Source organism: Pan troglodytes, chromosome 21, assembly GCF_028858775.2.
Source record: "Pan troglodytes isolate AG18354 chromosome 21, NHGRI_mPanTro3-v2.0_pri, whole genome shotgun sequence".
In the NCBI taxonomy this organism is placed as follows: domain Eukaryota; kingdom Metazoa; phylum Chordata; class Mammalia; order Primates; family Hominidae; genus Pan; species Pan troglodytes.
Window position 1 is genome coordinate 54,947,318 of NC_072419.2, and position 21,211 is coordinate 54,968,528.

Genomic DNA, 21,211 nt, shown 5'->3' on the forward strand with positions numbered 1-21,211 from the left:
ACAGGGTCTTGGAGCTCCTAAAGCTAGGCCAGCAGGGACTCTCAGGTCAACAGTGATACAGAAGGCCCCGATGTGCCACCTGAACAGGAAGCCCTGCCACCTCCCTGCAGCCCTCTGGGAAGGATGCAATTTCTCCTCTCCCAGAGGAAGCCGCTGCACACGAGACCCCTGCAACCTCCCCCACCATGCTTCCCTGCCTTGACCCCAACACCCGCCTGCCCACCCCCAGGTGCCCTCTGCACACCTCAAGGCCTTTGCACTCATCCTTTCCTGCACACCTGGAATGCCCTGCCCCGGCTTTGCAGGTCTCAGGGCCGTACCACCTCCTCAGAGAGTCCCATCCTTAACTACCTGAAAGTAGCCCCCCAAACATTCCTCCACCCGTCCTCTCAATAAACGCTCACCAGTCACACACACTCAGTACCCTGCAAGGCATCTGGGAAATTAACTCACCCATGTATACATTTTGCTTAAGGTCTGTTGCCCACCGGGTGTAAGCTCCATGCGGGCAGGGACACTGCCTGCCATGTTCACCTCATCATCCCACATCAAAATTCAAAGTCTCCTACTTGGTGGGGCACAAAAAGTGGAAGGAAGGGAAGAAAAGGGATGTGATGGGAGAGGGGAGGAGGGACAGAAAGAAGGGAGAAGAGAGGACCTAGTTTGGAAACTGATTCTGAACTCACCTCCCTGTCTCGGTCTCTGTCTATAGTGGTGGGGAGAGTGTCTCCATCCCACCAAGTTCTCGTGAGGATTGAATGAGACACTCTGTGCAAGACCCTCGGCCCAAAGCCTGGCACACAGGCAGCATTTGATAAATGTCAGCTGTTCCTGATTAGTTATTTTTTCACTGGAGAGAACCACTGAGGAATGAAGATGGAAGAGGCAAAGTGGGGTGGAGAGACAGAGTAATGGGGGAAAGAGGTGTGAGTTACATAGGACCCCAGACAGCCTCTTTACCCATGAATTCCGAGACCCCATAAAGATGCCCGAGGATGCCTCTCACCGACCCACCATGTACAAGGAGCTGCAGGATTTCACTCAGACTGTATGGTTGACCTGGAGACAATCACTCTTATTAACCCCACTCGACAGAGGAGGAAACACAGGCACAGACAGACTTGGCAGTTGCTCAAGCTTACACAGTAACAATGGAGACTGCTCAGAGCTGGACACCCCCCGCCACCATGCCATGGAGAGGGGAAGTGAGGCTGAGAGGGGAGGTTAGTTGCCTAGGGTTGCAGCCAAGTTTCCTGTTCCCATTTCTCCTGCGTCTCTTCTCCCAGTAGTACCTCAAGCTGCCAGCCTGACCCCCGCCTCTCCTACCCCGACCCCTCTCTGCCCCTGCCCCTGCCCCTGCCCCTGCTGAGAACCCTGCTACCATCAGTACCTGCCATCTGCCTGGCCGTGGGAGCCCACATGGCGGGCATTCCAGGTGCATTTCTGCAGAGCCAGCATGGGAGCATGCAGATCTGTGCCCGCCCCACACCTGGCTCCTTGGCCTGGCCTCTGCTCTCTCCCGCTCAGCCTGCTGACCCCCTGCCCTACATGTGACAGTCGCAGCCTGGGGCATCCTGGAGCCCAAGTGACACAGACCCAGAAATCACCCAGTGGAGAGGTGAAGAGAGCAAACTCCAGAGCTGGCTTCCCCCGATTCAAAGCCCCGCTCTGCCCTGGCCACGTCCTTGGGCAATCCCTTAGCCTCTCTGAGCTTCCTTTCCTCATCCATATTTTTATTTCATTCTCGGATTTGCCCTTGATTCTCCTAGGCCTCTGACACCCCTGAGAGGTGGTCTCTGCTCAGACTCAATCAGCGATCATTAATACCAAGCGTTATGATTGTTATTGACTATGAAGGCATCAGGACAACCCCTGCCACACACAAACACATAGAGGATCCTGGTGGCTGTGTGCCCTGCGGCAAGTTACATAACCCAAGCCTCAGTTTCTTCATCAGTAAAATGGAAACAACTGCATTTGTCTCAAGTTGTTCTGAGGATTAAATAAGATAATGCACCAAGCCGTTCCGGAGCTGATAGAGAGTGCAAGTTGTCTCTCCAAGGGCCAATGCCCACCTCATCCTCAGAGTTTAAAGAACTCTGATTGTCTGAATAGTGCCTAGCAAGCCCCCTCCCGAAGTCACAAGAAATGAATCCCGAGGAATTCTAAGCCACTATCAGCAATCCCGGTTCTCTTCCCCAGGGGCTGGTTTAGGGGTGTATGTCAGACCCATCCAGCCAATGAGACCTAAGGAAAAGACCATGCAGGGGAAGGGAGGACTGTAGGAAGTTTCCTCCCCTAATACACAGAAAGAAAAAATGTTCTCCAACAGGACAGCCTTTGGCCATAGTTCTGTGCAGATGTGATGTCTGGAGCCATGGCTGCCACACTGTGACTATGAGGCAACTCATAAGACGATACGAGGATAGCAGAACAGAAAGGCAGGAGATGCCTGGGTACGGACGGCATTGTTGAGCTCTAGGACCACAAACTCCAGAAAATGAATTATGTGAGAGAAGAATATCTTATTAATAAGTCAGGTTTCCTGTTATGTGCAGCCAAACGCATGTGTAACTGATCCAGCAGGGATTCAATCAACATTTTATTTTAAGGGGTAAAATAACCTAGAGTTAGAAATGAAGACGTGTCCAAAAAATACCCTCCCGCCCTACACAATTATGTGCTCTTCCCACTCTCCTGCTAAGATGCAAGGTGGGGGTGACTCCTGAAATCAAGACGGGCTGTAACCACACTCCGAGGTCACATCCTTGTCACAGATCTCTCCCGCACAGAAAGACCCACGCGGGCACACCCTCCTCCCCTTTCCCTGACCCAAGCCGAAGGCCAGTTGCCTTTCCAACCATCTCCTGGAAGTCATCCTCCTGCATCAGCTCCAGTTACCCACCCTGTGTCCCCACACCAGGCCAAGCCACAGATAGGCTGCTGAAGTGGATGGACACATTGCATGGTCGGCTACAGCCTTTGCTCCACATCCTCCCTGTCTCCACTTGCAACAAGATGCGGGTGCCTGGGGTTGGGGGGCTCAGGACAGAGTGACAGTGACGCAAGCTACTCCAAGGGGCCTCTGGCCAAGCCCACAACTCCTCGGCCAGCACTGGCCACGAGAAAGCCCCCCGCATGCCCAGCACCAGCCACCAACACTGGAAGTGGCTTTTACTGGTTCCTCCTCCTCCAGTCTCTAAATGCTGGAGTGTTCCAGGGTGAAGGCCTGAGCCTCCCGCACACCTGCCTCTTTCATAGCATCCCAGCTCAGTCAATGGCAGCTCAAGCCAAAGGCTTTGGAGTCATTCTCTGCTCCTTTCTGTCTCTCACCTGCAATGCCCTACTCACCCATGAGCAACCTATTAGGTCCACCTTCAAAACATCCAGAATCTGACCATTTCTCCTGCCACCCCCACCACCCTGTGCTCAGCCAGCATCCTCCCCTGCCTGGAATTCTAGTGTTGCCTCCTACTGCCCTCCCTGCTGCCAGCATCATCCCTAAAGTCTCCACACAGAGCCAGGGGGCCTGTCTGAACTGAAGCCACACACACTGCTCCTGTACTCCGAGCCGGGCAGGGGTCTGGGCCCTTCCAGGAGTGGACACAGCCTGGCATGGTGCGCCCACGCGGCTTCCTCGCCACTCCTCTCCCCTCTCACTCCATTCAGCCACCCTGGCCCCCTCTCTGCTCCCCAGACATACCTGGCTCGCTCTGCCTAAGAGCCTCTGAGCTGCTGCTCCCCAGATGTGGCCTGGGCTCGCTCCCCACCTCCCTCAGCCCTCTGCTCAAATGTCCCTCCTCAGTATGGCCGTCTCTGACCCCCTGTGTAAACTGCACCACCCCGCCCATGTGAGGGGGAGATCCCCTGCCCCCGCTCCCACACCGTTCCCTCCACCACATTGCACCTAGCACCAGCGGGCATGTGATGTATTCCTCTTATTCTTATTTATTAAGTGTCTCTCCTATCCTCACCAGAACGTAATATCTGGGAGAACAGGAGCTTTTGTCTGTCTTGTTCCCTGCTGTGTCTCTAGAACCAAAAACAGCCCCTGATACACGGCGGTGCTCAAAAATAATTTAAAAAAAAAAAGTTAGCTAATGAGCTCGCTTGTCTAACTTCCCTACACTCTCTTCTAACCTGTGTCAAATGTTACCCAAAAGCTGACAAGGAGCGGACTCTGCAGTGGGGGCTGCCTGAGGTCTGGGTGTGTGTGTAAAGCCCACCCTCTCCCCCGCCCATCCGCTGGAAAGCCCCATGGCATCTTGCGTGCCCAAGGAGAAAGTCATTTTCCCCACACATTCTTGCCCATCTTCCCATCTCCACAAATGCTATTTCCATCGGCCTAATGCACCCAAATCTCAGGGCTCATCCCTGATTCCCAGCCATTCCCACAGCAGTGCAACCCGTCTCTTCCATCTCCAAATACCTCTCAGACCCGACGTCCTGTTGTCTCTGTGAGCCAACCCACCCTGAGTTAGGCGTGGGATTCACCCTGGGAGCAATGCCTCCCCTATGCTTTGACACCAACAGGCAGCTCTGTGCACCGAAGGAGCTTGGGAAATATGAGACCCCAGAAACATCCACAGCAGTAAGAAGTGGGCAGCTCTGAGCGCCTTGAAACCCAGGCTCCTCTGGGCTCTGACTGAAGCACCTAAACCACAAAAGAAACTCCCACATGGCACCCGTCACCTATTTGTAGCACATTCAGAAGGCGGGACTCTGTGCAGATTGCTAACCCCCCCACCTCTGTTTGTTTCCTGGTCTTACTGGTCTCGTGGTCCCCAAACCCTTGCACAATTTCTTTAGTCTTCTATATTGCATGTAATCTTGGGCCACCTTGAATCTTTTGTGAAAGAGATGACGAATCATAGTAATAGTTACGTTTATTGAGCAATTACTGTATGTCAGGCACCATTCTAAGCACTTTACACAATTATCTCATCGAAACCTCAAAACAATCTAAAGGAGAAGGTATTAGTTTTAGCTTCATTCTACAACTGAGGCCCGGACAGGCTGAGCAACTTGTCCAAGGTCACTAACCTAGGAAGTAGCAAGGCTGGGACTTGAACCCACGTCTGTCTGGCTATAAAAGCATGAGTTCTGGGCTGACTGCATGTGATTCTCAGGAGGGCTGGGGAGTGTGGTACAATGGTTAGCAGCTCTGCCCTTCACAGACATGCAAATTGGAATTCAAATCCAGATATTTCAAGACCTCCCGGGACATAGGGTCCCATATCATAGCAAACATATTAAAATGCACCCACATTTCACATTTGATATCTCTTTGGGCTAGATAACTTATTTTCAAGGATGTTTCTCAACTTTCTTTTGAAGTTATTTGGTGCCGAAAAACATTCACTTTAAAAATTGGCTGTGATTTATCAGCACGTATCAGGAATTTGTGCAACATGAGAAAATCCAGGCAGCAAATTGTTTTCAAATGAAGTTTTTATGAATGTTTAACAATTAATGAGGCCAACATAAAGCTGCACTCTGTAGATGTTTAAACATTTATCCATTTTTATTTCACAGGTTTCTTCTCATCTTTGGGAGCCAATGTGTTCTTTTTACAAACCATGAATAGATATTCTTGAGGACTCGCTGAAAAATTCACAGAACCGAGGCACAGTGGGTGAGTCCCAGCTTTGCTACTATTAAGCTGTGCACCCTTGGACCAGGCACTCAGCCTCTCTGGGCCCACTTCCCCATCTGCAAGTAGGTTAGAGGACCCAATAGGATAACACACAATGCCTGCTGGGGCCTTATCCAGAGTAAGCATCCATAATCCTGAGCAATAAAGGAGAAGAGACAGGCAACAGGCCTGTATGTGGCACCTGAATGGAGCAAACACCTTCGGGATATTGCACCAAAACTGACGCATAGATTTTCTAAGCTTCTGGTCAACCCCTACCCACTGGGAACTTTTTTGAAAGGAATAACTTGGCCAACTCCAAACAGAGGTTGCAGTTTGGTACCAGAATAAAACAATCTTGTCCTAGTTTGCCCAAGACCATCCCAGTTTTAAAACTGAAAGAAAGCCCTAGTGTGGAAGCAACCCCTGGGTCTACTGAGGAATGAATGGATAAACAAAATGTGGTATAGACATACTGCTACGGTTTGAATGCTTTTGTCCCTTCCAAAATTCATGTTGAAATGTGATCCCCAATGCAACAGTATTGAGAGGTATGGCCATCAGGAGGGGACTGAGTCAGGAGGGCATTAGGCATCCCTTAGAAATGGATGTGACGCAGGGAGTCTGCCCCTCCCATCCCTTTCCCCATGGGAGGACACAGCAGCAAGGCAGCATCTTGGAAACAGACGGCAGCCTTCGACAGACGCCGAACCTGCCGGCACCTTGGTCTGGAACTCCCAACCTCCGGAACTGTGAGAAGTTTCTGTTCTTTATAAATTACCCAGTCTCAGGTATTTTGTTATAGCAGCACAAATGGACTAACACACAATCAATGGAATATTATTCAACCTTAAAAAGGAAGGAGATTCCAACATACGCCACAACATGGATGAGGCTTTAGGATGGCTGCTCAGTAAAATGAGCCAGGCACAAAAGGACAAATACTGCACAATTCCACTGCTATGAGGTAACCAGAGTAGTCAAGTTCATAGAGACAGAAAGTAGAATGGTGCTCATCGGGACTGGAGGAGGGGGAGTGGAGAGTTGAATGGGAACAGAACTTCAGTTTGGGAAGATTAAAAGGTCTGTGGATGGGTAGTGGTGATGGTTGCACAACATTATCAATGAATTTAATGCCAATGAACTATCCACTTAAAAATTATCAAGATGGCTGGGCGCGGTGGCTCACACCTGTAATCCCAGCAATTTGGGAGGCCGAGGTGGGCAGATCACAAGGTCAGGAGTTCGAGACCAGCCTGGCCAACACGGTGAAACCCCGCCTCTACTAAAATTACAAAAATCAGCTGGGTGTGGTGGCATGCGCCTGTAATACCAGCTACTTGGGAGGCTGAGGCAGGAGAATTGCTTGAACCTGGGAGGCGGAGGTTGCAGTGAGCTAAGACTGCACTACTGCACTCCAGCCTGGGTGCCAGAGCAAGATTCTGTCTCAAGGAAAAAAAAAAAAAAAAAGAGCAAGATGTTAAATTTTATGTTCTGTGCAGTTTGCCACAATTAAAAGCAATAAGAAAAAATATTTAAACAAAACAAAAAGCCCCACACTGACGGACAAAGCAGAACACTGGTCACACACCCCTGAGGAGGCCCTCACCTGAGCCAGCAGCCAGTCCACCAGCTTGCTCCCGGGAAGCACTGACTTGTAGGTCTTCAGGTGATAATCACGGTCTCTGTGGAGAAGGTGAGCGCACAGTGAGCAGGGCAGGGCGGGGAGGACAGAGGTGGGGGTGGTCCTGACTTCCCTGCAGGATGTGCCCACGAGTCAAGCATCTCCAGGCTCTCTAGGCATTGGGAAGGGGTCCGAGTCTCAGCCCAGACTCCACACATCACTTGCAGTGTGACCGAGGGCAGGGCTGTTCCAAACCAGGCCTCCTTCCACCTACAGAGTGGGAGGCAGGAGGCAGCAGCTCCAGGGCTCTGGAAACTTTCTGTCTCTAGCCCAGGAGATCTCAGCTGGGGGTGATTTTGCCCTCAGGGTATGTCTGGAGACATTTTTGGCTGTCAAGACCTGGAGGGGCTCCGGCAGGGGTGCTGCTGGCATCCCGTGTGTAGAGGCCGGGGATGCTGCTGAAGATCCTACAATGCCAGGCAGCCCCCAACAGAGACTCATCCTGGCTACGATGCCACCGGTGCCGAGGCTGGGGAGCCATGTTGACTCTCACAGAGTGGCAGGGGAGACCCTCCATTCTTTCCTTTCCTTTTTCCTTTTTGTTTTGTGGTTGACATTGATGTATTTAAACCAAACCAATGTGGAAAGCCCCTGCAAGGGGCTGGTGTGGTCTATCAGGGCCGGCAGCGCAGAGGCCTGTGAGTTTCACGGTTCTTTCCTGAGGTAACTGCCCTGGCCTGTGACAGCATCTGAATCCCTGCCGAGCCTGGATCCCATGGGTTCCGCTAACCTTGCAGCCGAACTGCAACAACTTCTCAGCCTCTGAAGCTGTGACAAAAACGCGCTTCTGTGGCCAGTCCATGCCAAGGCTGATAAAGTCTAGTTGGAGGATTTCTCTCAGGCTTTAGGACTGGGGGGGTCTAACAGGCTCCACGTGCAGTTGGTGGGGGTCTGCTACCTTCCCCAGCCGCTTCCTTCTTTGAGGCTGGCCAAGGAGCCCCACCTGCCTTCTGGGGCTTGCACAAGAGCAGCAGCAGAGGAGCCCAGGAGGGCGGAGGCAGGATGGCAGATGAAAGTGGTTCCCAGGGCCTGACATCCCACGGGGCCAGCAAATGCTAGGAAATGGTCCTTCCTCTCCACTCTTCCGAGAGGTGATAAGAGCTATCAGGTCAGAGGGACAGAAAAATCTGCAGCTGGGATAAGAATCAGGTCACCCTCTCTCCCTTCATCCACAACTGTGAGCTTTGTGGTAAAAAGAATAACCAATCTCTGGCGTTCATTATACAATGCCAGGAGCCATTCAAAGCACCTTCCGTGAATTTAATCCTCATGGCAACCCAAGAGGTGAGAGCTATTCTTATATCCACTTAACAGATGCAGAAACAGAAGCAAAAGAAGTTAATCATCTTTCAACATTCACTGACAAGCTTTTACTGAGTTCCTAGGCCTCTGCTCTCCAATAGGTAGCCATTTTAATTTAAATTTCAATCAATTAGGCCAGGCACGGTGGCTCACACCTGTAATCCCAGCACTCTGGGAGGCTGAGGCAGGCAGATCACTTGAGATCAGGAGTTCGAGACCAGCCTGGCCAACATGGTGAAACCCCATCTCTACTAACAATATAGAAATTACCCAGGCATGGTGGTGCATGCCTGTAATCCCAGCTACTCGGGAGGCTGATGCAGGAGAATCGCTTGAATCCAGGAGGCAGAGGTTGCAGTGAGCCGAGATCGTGCCAATGCACTCCAGCCTGGGCAACAGACCGAGACTCCGTCTCAAAAAAAAAAAAAAAAGAAAAAGAAAAAACCAAACATATAAAAAAAGGCCAGGTGCAGTGGTTCACGCCTGTAATTCCAGCACTTTGGGAGGCCAAGGCAGGCGGATCACTTGAAGTCAGGAGTTCGAGCCCAGCCTGGCCAACATGGTGAAACCCCACTTCTACTAAAAATACAAAAATTAGCCGGGCCTGGTGGTAGGCACCTGTAATCCCAGCCACTCAGGCAGCTGAGGCATGAGAATCACTTGAACCCGGGAGGTGGAGGTTGCAGTAAGCCAAGATTGCGCCACCGCACTCCAACTTGGGGGACAGAACGAGGCTCTGTCTCAAAAAAAAAAATTAGCTAGGCATGGTGGTATACGCCTGTAGTCCCAGCTACCTGGGAGGCTCAGGTGGGAGGACTGCCTGAGCCCGGAGGTTGAGACTGCAGTGAGCCGTGATTGCACCACTGCAATCCAGCCTGGGTAACGGAGCAAGACCCTGTCTCAAAAAAAAAAAAAAAAAGAAGAAGAAAATTAAAATGAAGAAAGGGAGCTGATATCGTTGGGCTGTGTCCCCACCCAAATCTCATCTTGAATGGCAGCTCTCATAATTCCCACATACTGTGGGAGGGACCCAGTGGGAAACTACTGAATCGTGGGGCAGTTCCCCCATACTGTTCTTGCGGTAGTGAATAAGTCTCACAAGATCTGTGGTTTCATAAGAGGAAACTCCTTTCACTTGGCTGTCATTTTCCTTTTGCCTGCCAGGTAAGACATGCCTTTCACATACCTCCATGATTGAGAGGCCTCCCCAGCCATGTGGGACTGTGAATCCATTAAACCTCCTTTTCTTTATAAATTACCCAGTCTTGGCTATGTCTTTATCAGGAGCATGAAAACAGACTAATACAGAGGACAGAAAGTACCAGGTTGGTGACACTTTATGAAGGTAGGCAGGGAAGACCCCTGTAATATGGAGGCGTTTGAAGGAAGTGAGGGAACGAATATGAAGGTATGCAGAGGAAAGGCATCCTAAGCAAAGGGAACAGCAGGCACAAAGGCCCTGAGGTGGAGCCCATTATTATCCCCATTTCACAGAGGAAACGGTTGAGGCACAGGGAGGTTAAGTAACTCTGCCCAAGGTCACACAGCTGCTAACTAGGAGGGAGGTTCAAGCTCAGTCTGTCTGGCTCCAGAACTGACACCTGCATCACTACACTGCAGTGCTTCCCACAATTTAATTCAGTTAATCCTAATGACAAATCTAAAGGATAGGTGCCACTGCGAGCCCCATTTAATGGAGAAGGAGACTGGAGCTCAGAGAGGTTAAGTTGCCAGCCCAAGGCCACACAGCTGAGAAGAGGTAGAGGTGAAATTGGAGCTTGGAAAGAGTAACTTACTTGATCACCGGGGTGTAGAGGCTGTGAAGACGGCAGTAAAGCCTCACACCCTGAAAGAAAAAAGGGGAGGAATTCTGGGATCAGGCCACATCCTTCACGAGCCTCCAAATCCAGGCTGATGGGAGAGATGGCTTCCAGGACGGGGCAGGGCAGGGTAATGGGGGCAGGGGTGAGTTGTGGGCAGTGGAGAAGGCAAACAAGCCAAGGGGCACAGGCTTGCTCTGAGGCGAACCCAGGGTGGAGGTGAACGAGGTCAGCTGAGTCAGAGTCACAGGGGTGGAGGGCCCCTACCTTGGACATGATGTCCTCCAGCTCACTTCGGGCCTTGTAGGTACCATCGTCGTAGCGGAAGCGATACATCACCTGCTCATTCTTGAACTGGTGCTTGTCGGAAACTGGAGAGACAGGAGGACCTGTGATGCTGGGCACGCCCCCTCAGCCCCTCCCGGCCACGCCCCCCAGCATTAGCCTTCACTGCCAGCCACGCCCCCTCTGCCCCTCCCAGTCACACCCACCAGCATCAGGCTTCACTGCTGGCCAGGCTTTTTTTTCACTGAAACCCCACGAGGTGGGTGCTATGACTTCCCCATTTTGCACATGAGGATACCCCATCCTCCTGCTACGTGCAGGACCCTGCTGAGACTCGCAGCTTGGGGTGGGGCCTCTACAGGGGTGAGGGACACAGAAATGCCCCTGATCCAGCCTGCACTGGGACCCCTCCGGCTCAGCATGTCCTTGGATCTAGATCACCAATGGATGGGTGGGGACAAGCATGCTGGGGCCTGAGACCACATTGCTGAGATTTACGGAGCCATCTCTATCCCACAAAGTCATGCTTGATGCTTCAGATCCATTAGCAATGCCTATAAGGCCCTAACCTTCAAGATACCAATCACCTCACTCCTACACTGGCCCGAACCACCTTCGCCTCCCACCTGGACTATCACAGCAGCCTCTTTGCTGGGCTCCCTGCTGTCACCCGTGGTCCCAACAGTCTCCACAGGGCAGCCAGAGGGATTCTGCCAGCGTATTCATCCAAGCAGGTCTTTCCTCTATGCAGAGCTCAGCAACAGCTTCATAGCTCACTCAGAGTAAAAGCCAAAGACCCTACAATTCTCTATAGGATCTCATCTCACCTCCTGGACTCTCCCATCAGCCCTGTGCCCTCTGACCTCGTCTCCTACCACGCCCCCTCCTCACTCTGAGGCAGCCACACTCCCTCCCTGCTATTCCCTGCACAACCCACTTAGACTCTGCCTGAGGACTTTGCACTGGCTGTTCCCTCTGCCTGGAACCATCATGCCCACCTGGGTCCCTCCCTCACTGGTGGCTCAGGTCCTGGTTCCAATGTTACCTTCTCGGTGAGGCCTTCCCCATCTCCCCTATTCAAAAGTGAACACCAACACCACACTCTTTACCCTCCTTCCCTAGCACCTATCATGTTTTACTACCTTGCTTTGTAAAGATAAGCAAGTAAAGATCTTATCGTCCCCTCCAACTACAAGGTCGGCTCCATGACGACAGGCACGTCCTCCTCCCGTTCATTGTGGTGTGAACAGTGCCTGCCACATTATAGGCACTCAATAAATATTTGCTGAATAACTAAAACTTAACCAAATGGTTCTTGACATTTCTTGAAGGGACAGATAAAAGATTCTACTCCCCTGCCCCCAGGTTTTTGAGGTATCCCTGATTTGCTGGTGCCTAAGAGGCAGTTTTACAAGGGCATCCATGTTCCTGCGGGCCACACTGTGCCCAGAAAACACGGCGGCTGCATGAAAGGATAGGAGCTGCCTGAGCTAGTGGAAGCATGGCACAGTTGGGGTCTGACCTGTTCCCACCCCTTGGCCCAGCTGGGCCCAGCCCTCCACTCACCATGGTGGATGATGCCATTCTCCAACAGGGCTTGGCCCAAGTTGACTCCTTCTTCCGTCTTGCTGATTTCACCAATTTCTAGGAGCCAGGCAACGAACTCACTGCCAGGAACACAATATGTGGTTGAGAGGATTTCCCCAATGCTGGGACCACAGGGACCAGCACTAAGCTGGCCTGGCCACATCCACCCCTGGGAATAACAGCTAGAACTTCCCACAGGGAAGCCGAGTGTAGTAGTCTATAGCCCTTGGGGTTGTACTGAGGCTTCATGCTTATTACCAATAGCAGAGAGGAGAGTGTGACCAGATTCCAGGTCTGCCTCAGGCTCACTGGATGGATGCATGGATGGATGGAAGGAAGGAAGGAAGGGAGAGAGGGAGAGAGGGAGAGAGGGAGGGAGGGAGGGAGGGAGGGAAGGAGGGAAGGAAGCTGGGCAGGCAGGTTGGTGGATGAGCGACTACATAGATGGATGGATGGATGGATGGATGTCCGGCCAGACAGACAGCCAGCAGCACATGGGCAGGTAGGTAAGTGGGTAAGTGGATGAATGAACAGACAGATGACTTAATATGGGGTGGATGAAGAAGAGAGTGAGTAGATGGGTGGATGGGTCAGGGATGGATCACAGATGGCTAGATGGAGTGGTGGCTGGACAGATGAACAGAAGGAATGGACAAACATGCAGGAAGAAATAATAGGGGGCCAGAAAGATGATGGTGGGGAGTCAGGCGAGCTAACAGTGATGAAACCATGTCATTTCCATATTCAAAACCCTCCCACAGGCTTATTACTCACAAAAAAAATCCCAACTCTTCCCACACGGACATAAACAGGGCCCAGCATGACCCACTCCCACCCTGACTGATCTCACCCCCAATACCTCTCACTAGTTATGCCTTAGCCACACCTACCATCTTTCCCTTGTTAAAAAATACCAGACTCCTCCCTGCCTCGGGGCTGCTGCACTTGCTGTTCCTTCTGCCTGGAATGCCCTTCCTCAGCTCTTCATGCAACTGTTCCTTCTCATCCTTCAGGTCTCAGCACAAACGTCATCTCCTCAGAGAAGCCTTCCCTGACTACCTCATTTAAAATGGTCCCCGACCCCTATCCAATCCATCACATCTCTGTGTTGCTTCCTTTTTTGCTCTTTTCACTGTCTGAAGTGGTCTTGTTTACAGATTTATTTTACGTATTTATTGGCCATCTCCCCCAACCAGAATGTAATGACGTGAACAGGGTGTTTTCTCTATCTTATTCATGGCACTATCCCAGCACCTACCAGAGGGCCTGATGCAGAGCGGGGCTCAATGATCATTTATGGAACAAATGAAGTAATGAACCATCCGACAGAAAGGAATGTTCTGAGGTCGGCAGGAAGGTCTCGGGGAGACAGAAGTGCTCCCAGGCCAGAGGAAGACAGGCAGCTTTTCCAACTCCCACGTGACTGCCCGGTGGTGAGAGGCTCAGCCGGGGCCCCAGGTCCTAGTTCTTGCGGGTGCTTCTCAGGCTCAGCCCAGAGCTCAACCCACTCAAACTCAGCAGGAAAAGGGAGAGCGTGGAATGGGGCTGTTTCCGCCGAGGCAATCTGTGTTCAATGAAAGCAGGTGGCAGCTGGCCAGAGCCTGAGCACCCTGCTTATCGAAACCAGCTGTCCCGCCTCCAATTACAGGGCCAGAGGGGGGCAGGGCTATTTTTAGCTTCCTAGTGTTTGGCAGAGCAAAGACCTGCCTGGTGTGTAGGTAGCAGTGCGTGCTGGAGCATTCAGAATGCCCTGGCTGGAGGCAGAGTGGGGTGCAGAAGAAATGCATCTGCTTTGTGGGACAGGCGCCCCAGGTGGGGAAGGGATTGTTCTGGGTCCTGTCCACCCCCAGTTCCATTCTCAAAGTCTTGGAACTCAGGGACAGGGAGAATGTTGCCAGCAGCTGAAGGAGGGGAACAGATGTTTGAGTGCCCACTCTCGGAAGCCCACCAGCTGTCTAATTGGGGGCCGCCTCTGGCACTGATCAGCAACTCTGTGGCCAGGGTTAGGGGACAGGAAGTATCCCACAGCAGCTGCTGGGGCAGAAGAAGACGGCCCAGAGGACAGCAACTCTGCCCTATATTTCTGCCCAAACTGGGTCTTGCCATCTTCTGGTGGATCAAGGAGGGTTCACAGCTTGCTGGGCAAAGCTGGGCGGGTCCCTGTGCCTCTCTGGGCCTCATCAGGGCCCACCTGGGAAGTGGCTCACTCAGTCACCTTCTGGATTTAGCAGGCAAAATTTCTCGTCATATGAAATCCTGAGCTGGGATGCAGTATGCAAAAACCCAATAAAATTCATCTCTAGTGCAGGGGTCTCAAACTTTTAAATAGGCAAAACAGGCCAGGAGGAGACTGTGCAGAACCAGCCGGGGCCTGCCGTGTCTAAAGCTGGCAGCCACTCTTCAGTGTAGCCCATCATGGCCCATTATGTTAGAAGACGAACGCATCTAACAGCTTCTCAGGAGAGTGAGGAAATCCAGCATTTCCTGTGAAATCTCCCCATCATTAAATGTTCATATGGAGTCCAACATTTTCTGAAAGCACTACGTGGGCCGAGGAAAACATGTCTGCTAACTCTATCAGGTCAGTGGGGCACTGCTAGCCACCTCTGGGGTACAGGGGAGAGTGTTCTGGGCAGGGGGATCAGCGCACACAGAGGCCCTGAGAGGTAAGGTCAGGAAACCAGCAATCTGCCAGTGGGGAGGGGCGCTGGCATGCCAAGGGCAGCTAGGTCCAAGCTCCCAGAAAGACACAGCTCAGGACAGTGTGAGGAAAGCTGGAGATACAAGAAGGCAATCTAGCTTGATGGGCAGTCTGAGAGTCAGGGATGGCATGGTGAGCTGAGAGTTAGGATGTGTCAGCTTTCATCCCTCCTTCCTTCCCACCTCCTAGAATCATTCACCCACTAAACATCTACTTAGCCTACTATGGGCCACGGCCAGGGGCACAAGGAATACACTCTGCAGTCTTCCTAAGAAAGCCGCCTGAGCTCAGGCCCAAGGTACCACTTACGACCCAACACAAGAATCCCTTTTTCTTGCCTGATTCCTCCATGGGCCGTGGGCTCCAAGAGGGTAGGGACTGGGGGGTACCCAGTGGAATACCCATCCCTGCGACTCCATGGCTCAGGGATGCCTCCTGGAGATGACAATGTTGGACAAATCCTTACCGACCCTCTCGTGCACACTAACACCCTGCACCTGTGTGTACAGGTGGCCAAGACACCAAGGCCCCTTCCACCTTGGAGCTTTCCCTCTGGCAGACGTCCATAACTGAACGGCATCTAATCTCTGCCAAGGGTGAAACCCAAGGCCTTCTTCCAGGAAGCTTTTCCTGACGGCCCCTGCCAGACACGCCGCGTCATACCTGGTAACCCTGAGCTCTGACAGCTCCACCAGTGCCCTCGATCTGGATCCTCATCTCACTCCACTACCGAGACTCCTCCAGTGGCTTCCCACAGCACCAAGACGGAAATGTGAGCTGCTTGCCAAGGCCCTGCCTGAGGTGACCCACTTTAACTGCTGAGGCCACATCTCCTGCCCCTCCGACCACTCACCGCTCCAGCCACAATGGCCTCCTGCTGTTCCACCATCACTCAAAGCTCACTGCGGACTCAGGGCTTTCGCGCCTACTGCTTCCTAAGCCAGGAATGCTGTTCCCCACACCCTCTCATGGCTGGCTCTTGCTTGTCTTTCAGATCGTGGTTAAATGTCACTTCCCCTGAGAGGTCCTGACTGCCCACTCTGCTGAACCAGCCCCATTTCCTCTTGTCCTGACTTCACGCTAAGTATTTCCTTAGCGCATTCATCAAGTTGCTGAAATTCCCTTCTTTCTATCTGTCTCCTCTTCTGTTGTCTGATTTCCCCCACTGGATGCTTACCTCTATGAGGGCAGGGACTTCATCTGTCCTATTCCCGACTGGCACATAGCAGGGACTCGGTAACACTGAGTGGGTGAATGAATGAGTGAATCTGTTTTGTCTCCCCTACTAATCTGACGATGCCAGAGGGCACAGGCCATGCTCCTCCCAGGACACCCTCCACATTAATACACAGATTTTATTCCTTGCTTTTTAAATGCGGCATCTAAGAGATTTTTCTCTGAGTAGGGCAGAAAGAGGCCCCTCCTTCATACACTCATCATGCACAGCCAGTATGATTCCCACGAGTCTCACCAGCACTGTGCTGCACACGTCACATGTGTTCTCTCACTGTATCCTCCGACAGTCCTCAGAGGCACATTTTATTATCTCCCTTTAACTGATCATTCACTGAGGTTCAGAGAGGTTAAGAAACTTCCCCAATGTCACACAGCTAGAAAGTGAGGGAACCAAGACTTGAGTCCAAATCTAACTCAAAGCCAACCCTTGAGGGTGATAAAGACAAATCAGGCCGGGTGCAGTGGCTCACGTCTGTAATCCCAGCACATCGGGAAGCCAAGGCGAGAGCATTTGCAAGACCCCCATCTGTACAAAAAAAAATAAAAATTAGCTATAGAAGCCTAGCACAGTGGCACACACCTGTAGTCTCAGCTACTCAGGAGACAGGAAGATCGCTTGAGCCCAGGAGTTTGAGGCTACAGTGAGTTATGATCACACCACTGTACTCCAGCCTGGGCAACAGAGCGAGACCCTGTCTCTAAAAACCAAAAGATAAATCAGACACTTTTTATATTCATGCAGTTCCCTAACAGTGGAGACAGATGTAGAGAGAGAAACTGCTAGGGAAAAATAAAATGTGCTGAGTAGAAATAAAAATGAATAGACAGGCAAAGTACAGTGGGAGACAGCACCAGTGCACTTTGTGATCTTGTACAGAACCCTTCCCCTCTCTGTGCCTCGGTTTCCTCACTTTTAAAATGGGGATAGTGACAGTGACTGTTTCACGGTGTTGTGTGGGGATTAAAAGACATGGCTGAATGCCAGCGCATGCAGCAAAGGGCTTGATCAATATCTCGGAGGCTACCAAGTCTTTCTACCCTGAAGGACCAGGGACGCATCTTGGACAAGAAGATTCAGTAGCGGGACCCTGGCGGGGGTAGCAGGATCACACACCCTACAGCTGTGTGCAGAGCAAAGCCGTGCAGGGAGAAGCGTTTATCAGAATAATCTCCTGCAGAAAGGCTGGCCCTTTCGGACCTGCAGTTACAAAACAAGCTGCTATCTTGGCCCCATTTCAAATGGGCAGTAAAAGAAATCTCTCTAATCCTTCCTGAGGAGGCAGAACTCCTCGAAGTTCTGATCACAGACAGGCTGCCTCATCGGTCCGGACTGAGCAGTTTGGCAGGAGATGGGAAGGTTCTCTGGCCCCAGGGGGCCCGGAAGCAGGCCCCTCCTGAGAGAAAAACCTCCTTTCCTGTGGGATTAGGAGTTGGCTGAAAAGGCCAGCCAGGCTGCCCCGCCCCACCTGCCCCAGCCAGCAGGACTCCAACGCCCAAACTCTCCTCTCCATGGAAGCTCAGAGCTGGAGTTCCCAATCCTTGAGGAAAATAGGGCACCAAGGCCCTTGAGGGCAACAGGGCAATAGAGTCCATGGCGCCCTGCAGGTTTGAACCCTTCTACTTGCTGCCCCTCCACCACAAGCCTCAGGCCATGATTGCCAGCTGTCCCCAAGTCCACACTAAGCCTCCGTGGCCTGCCCAACATCCATACTGCACCCTGAATGTCTATGAGCATTTCAGCCTCCACCGGGCTCCTGCTCCTTCCCAGGGACCTGCTCCTGCCTCCCCGCCTCTTCCTCCCGTTGGCTTCTGGAGGAGTGCCACCTTCTCACCAGCAGCTCCACTCAGAGGTCTCTGCCCCCTCCTCCTTCCAATGCCATCATCGGTCGGGCCCCAGGGCCCAGGCCTGCCTCTTCTGTCCCTTCAGGTTTCCCTGCACAGTTCAGGCCGTCTCATGGCTTTAAAGACCATTTAACACCATCTCCCATGTGTAGGTCCCCAATGCAGACCTTTCTCCCCAAGTCAAGATTTTGCAACCAACCAACAAGCCCACATCTCCATCTGGGTGTCTACCAGCCTGACGTAACCCGTCCACAACTGCACTCGTGGGCTTCCCACGGCCCCCTGCAGCCTGCTCCTCCCGCCATCATCTTCCCCTTCTCAAAGGAGCAACTCCAGCTTTCCAGCGCCTTGCAGTCCTGAACTCCCTTTACTTTCCCACCCCATCAGCAAATGCTGTTGCCTTTCAAGTTATCCAGAACACAGCCACTGCTCCCTGTCTCCACAATGACCATCCTGGCTCAAGCCTGGCCCACGCAACCTCTCACCTGGTCCACAGCACTGTGATAAAGTGGCAGCTTTTACCCTAGGCCTCTGCAAAGGCTTTAGGGAAGTTGGGGGGAGTTTAAGTCCTTACATTCTAAATAAAGTTCCCACATTGCCGGCAAACCTCTCTCCCCAGCTGCACCACAAGCTTCATGAGGTTGCAAGCCCTTGGCACTGTCCTCTCCAGAGTGTCTAGCACATTGTAGGGCCTTAAAACAGCCTGACCATTTTACAAGGACTGGATTTCTTCTGCCTCTCCCGTGCCCCAGCCCTCTCCCTCAGGTGACCTGCGTGTAAGAGCCAGCCTGTCACACCTGTGTTCTGACCCCTTTGAACTCCAGTTATAAAATGGGGCTGTATTTCCCAAACAGAGAAAGTGGAGGCTCTGAGCACTGAGAAGTTTATAGAAGCTTCCCTCGCCCCTCACATGTAACTCAGGAAGAGACGCCTCACCAGATACTCTCCCTGCCAACACCCTGACCTAGGACTGCCAGCCTCCAGAACTGTGAAGCAATACATTTCTGTTGTTTAAGCCACACCAGTTTTGTGCACTTTGTTATGGCAGCCCCAGCCAAAAAAAAAAATGGGGTGGGGGTGGAGGGCCTACCTTTACTCTTCCAGCCCTTAAAACACCTTTGTAATCAATTACCTGTGTTCAATACCTCTCTGCTTGAAATGCCTAGAGTGGCTTCTCTTTTCCCAAGTGCTACAGCAGCATTTTTCAAACCGTTAGTGCTTTGTGAAACAATGTCATGGGTCTTGCCAGCATTAATTTTGAAATGAATGAAGAAGCAACTTGAATAGAATAGAAAGAACAGAAGAGAATAGAAACAGATATTTTCAGAGTGGGATCAAGCACAGTAAGCTCTGTGAAACCTCAGCTTCAATCATATATTACATGAATGGGTGTACCAGGTCACAATGGAAAATTATGTCTGGTAGTAGGTTGAAAGACCTGATTTAGGGACCCCACTAGCCTTCTTGATCTCTGAGGGCTGCTCCATAAGGATTCAGGTCCTTTTGTTGCTCTGCCCAGGATGGCTCCTGGGTAGGGCCAGGCTGCATGGGTGAATGGGGATGATCTGCCCCACCTCCAGCTGAGAGCCCAGGGACCCAGAGAGTTCGGAGTGAGGCTACTCACTTGCCAAGAAAGCACTTGGGGACAGTGCTCAGCTTTCTCCGGCGGTCCTTGATGAGGTTCACCTTCTTGTTCATCATCATGTGGTACAGCTTCTCCCCCTTCTCCGCAATCATGACGTAGGCATCACGCTCCATGCCCAGCTTCAGGCCTACACAGGGGCACGGTCAGCACTGGAGAGAGCACCAGGCCCAGGGCAGGGGGGGTGGGGGGAGACAAGGGGCAGGCCCACAGCTCCTGAAAGCTGGCCTGCCACCTGCCCCACCACCTGCCCTCCACCACCACCATGCCAGCAGCAGCTAGAGGGCACTGACTGTCGCTGCCCTAGGCACCTGCCAATGACACCTCAAAACAACCATTTTACAGATGGCAAAGTTGAGACCCAGAGAGGTTAAGTCCTGGGTCATGCCTTCAACCCAGGAATCAAGCTCTAGTGCTATGTTCTTCATCACTTTCCTATGCTGCCTCCCCAACCTGAGGGTGGGTTTCTAGATTCACAGGTTATCAGAAAACTTGTCAGTATCTCCATTTCAGCCCAGTGATAAAAGTCTGGTCGTTCTTCCAGCCAACACTCATAGGACCTGACCCTAATCTCTGCCCACATTTTTCTGTTTTGACCCCCATCTAATTTTGACAACAGCAAATGCTTTTATAGCACCTACTATATGCCAGTACGCCGCGTGAGAAACCCGCAATAATAAGGTGCCATAATTATCCCCGTTTTATAGATAAAGAAACTGAGGTCCAGAGAAGTTCAGTTCTCTGCCCAAGGTTGCCCAATTGGAAGTAGTGAAACCAGAATTTAGACCCAGGAAGTTGGTTCCAGATTCGTGCTCGTGACCACCCCAGCCCTGAGGTCAGGATGTGGACAACACCCAATTCTAACAACAAAGACCCACTTGGGCCACACCCCCACCCGTGATCCCATGTGCCCAACAAAGACCACAAAGATACTGATCGGCCTCACCTAGGCCACATCCCTGAACCCCATCCCAGTCCTGACCACATACTCAGCCCCGACCAATTTCAGAGGTCACAACACTGCCTAACCAGGCCCCCAGTTCAGTGGTTTATCGGGCCTAATATCATTTTAATAAATGTTGGTGCAACGTTTAGGATCAGAAAATGCCACCTAAAAATCCAGATGTCTAGTTCCTCTAGACAAATAATCCATGGATTTGGCCCCACTGGGCCCATATTCCTGAGAGAGGATGGTGGCTTGTCTTGGGTGGAAGTAGGGAGAAGAGAGGAGAAGCGGATGGGTGTGACATATATGTGAAAGGCAGAGTTAAAGGGACTTGTTGATCTATTGAATTTGGGGAGCAGGTGTTGCAGGGGAGACCAGGGGCGATACGAAGAGTTTGAGCTGTGGGACGAAGGGAGGAGCCACTGACTGGTATGTAGCAGTCGAGGGGAAGAGCAGGTTTGGGGCAGAAGGCCGGGGGAAATGAAGAGCTATGATTTAGACACAGCAAGTGTGAGCATCTACGACACCTCC

At 51.9% G+C, this 21,211-nt stretch overlaps 1 protein-coding gene across 2 annotated transcripts in view; it reads right to left on the reverse strand.

Annotated features, from left to right (window-relative positions):
* The window catches only part of PREX1 (phosphatidylinositol-3,4,5-trisphosphate dependent Rac exchange factor 1), a 204,426-nt gene that overhangs the window by 44,295 nt on the left and 138,920 nt on the right, over positions 1-21,211 (reverse strand). For both annotated transcript variants that reach the window (XM_016938084.4, XM_016938085.4), the window contains exons 10-14: positions 19,717-19,864; positions 12,293-12,393; positions 10,709-10,812; positions 10,418-10,467; positions 7,245-7,320 (exon numbers count right to left, since the gene is read on the reverse strand). In XM_016938084.4, coding sequence (XP_016793573.2) covers positions 7,245-7,320; positions 10,418-10,467; positions 10,709-10,812; positions 12,293-12,393; positions 19,717-19,864 — 479 coding nt within the window. The remainder of the gene's footprint in view (positions 1-7,244; positions 7,321-10,417; positions 10,468-10,708; positions 10,813-12,292; positions 12,394-19,716; positions 19,865-21,211) is intronic.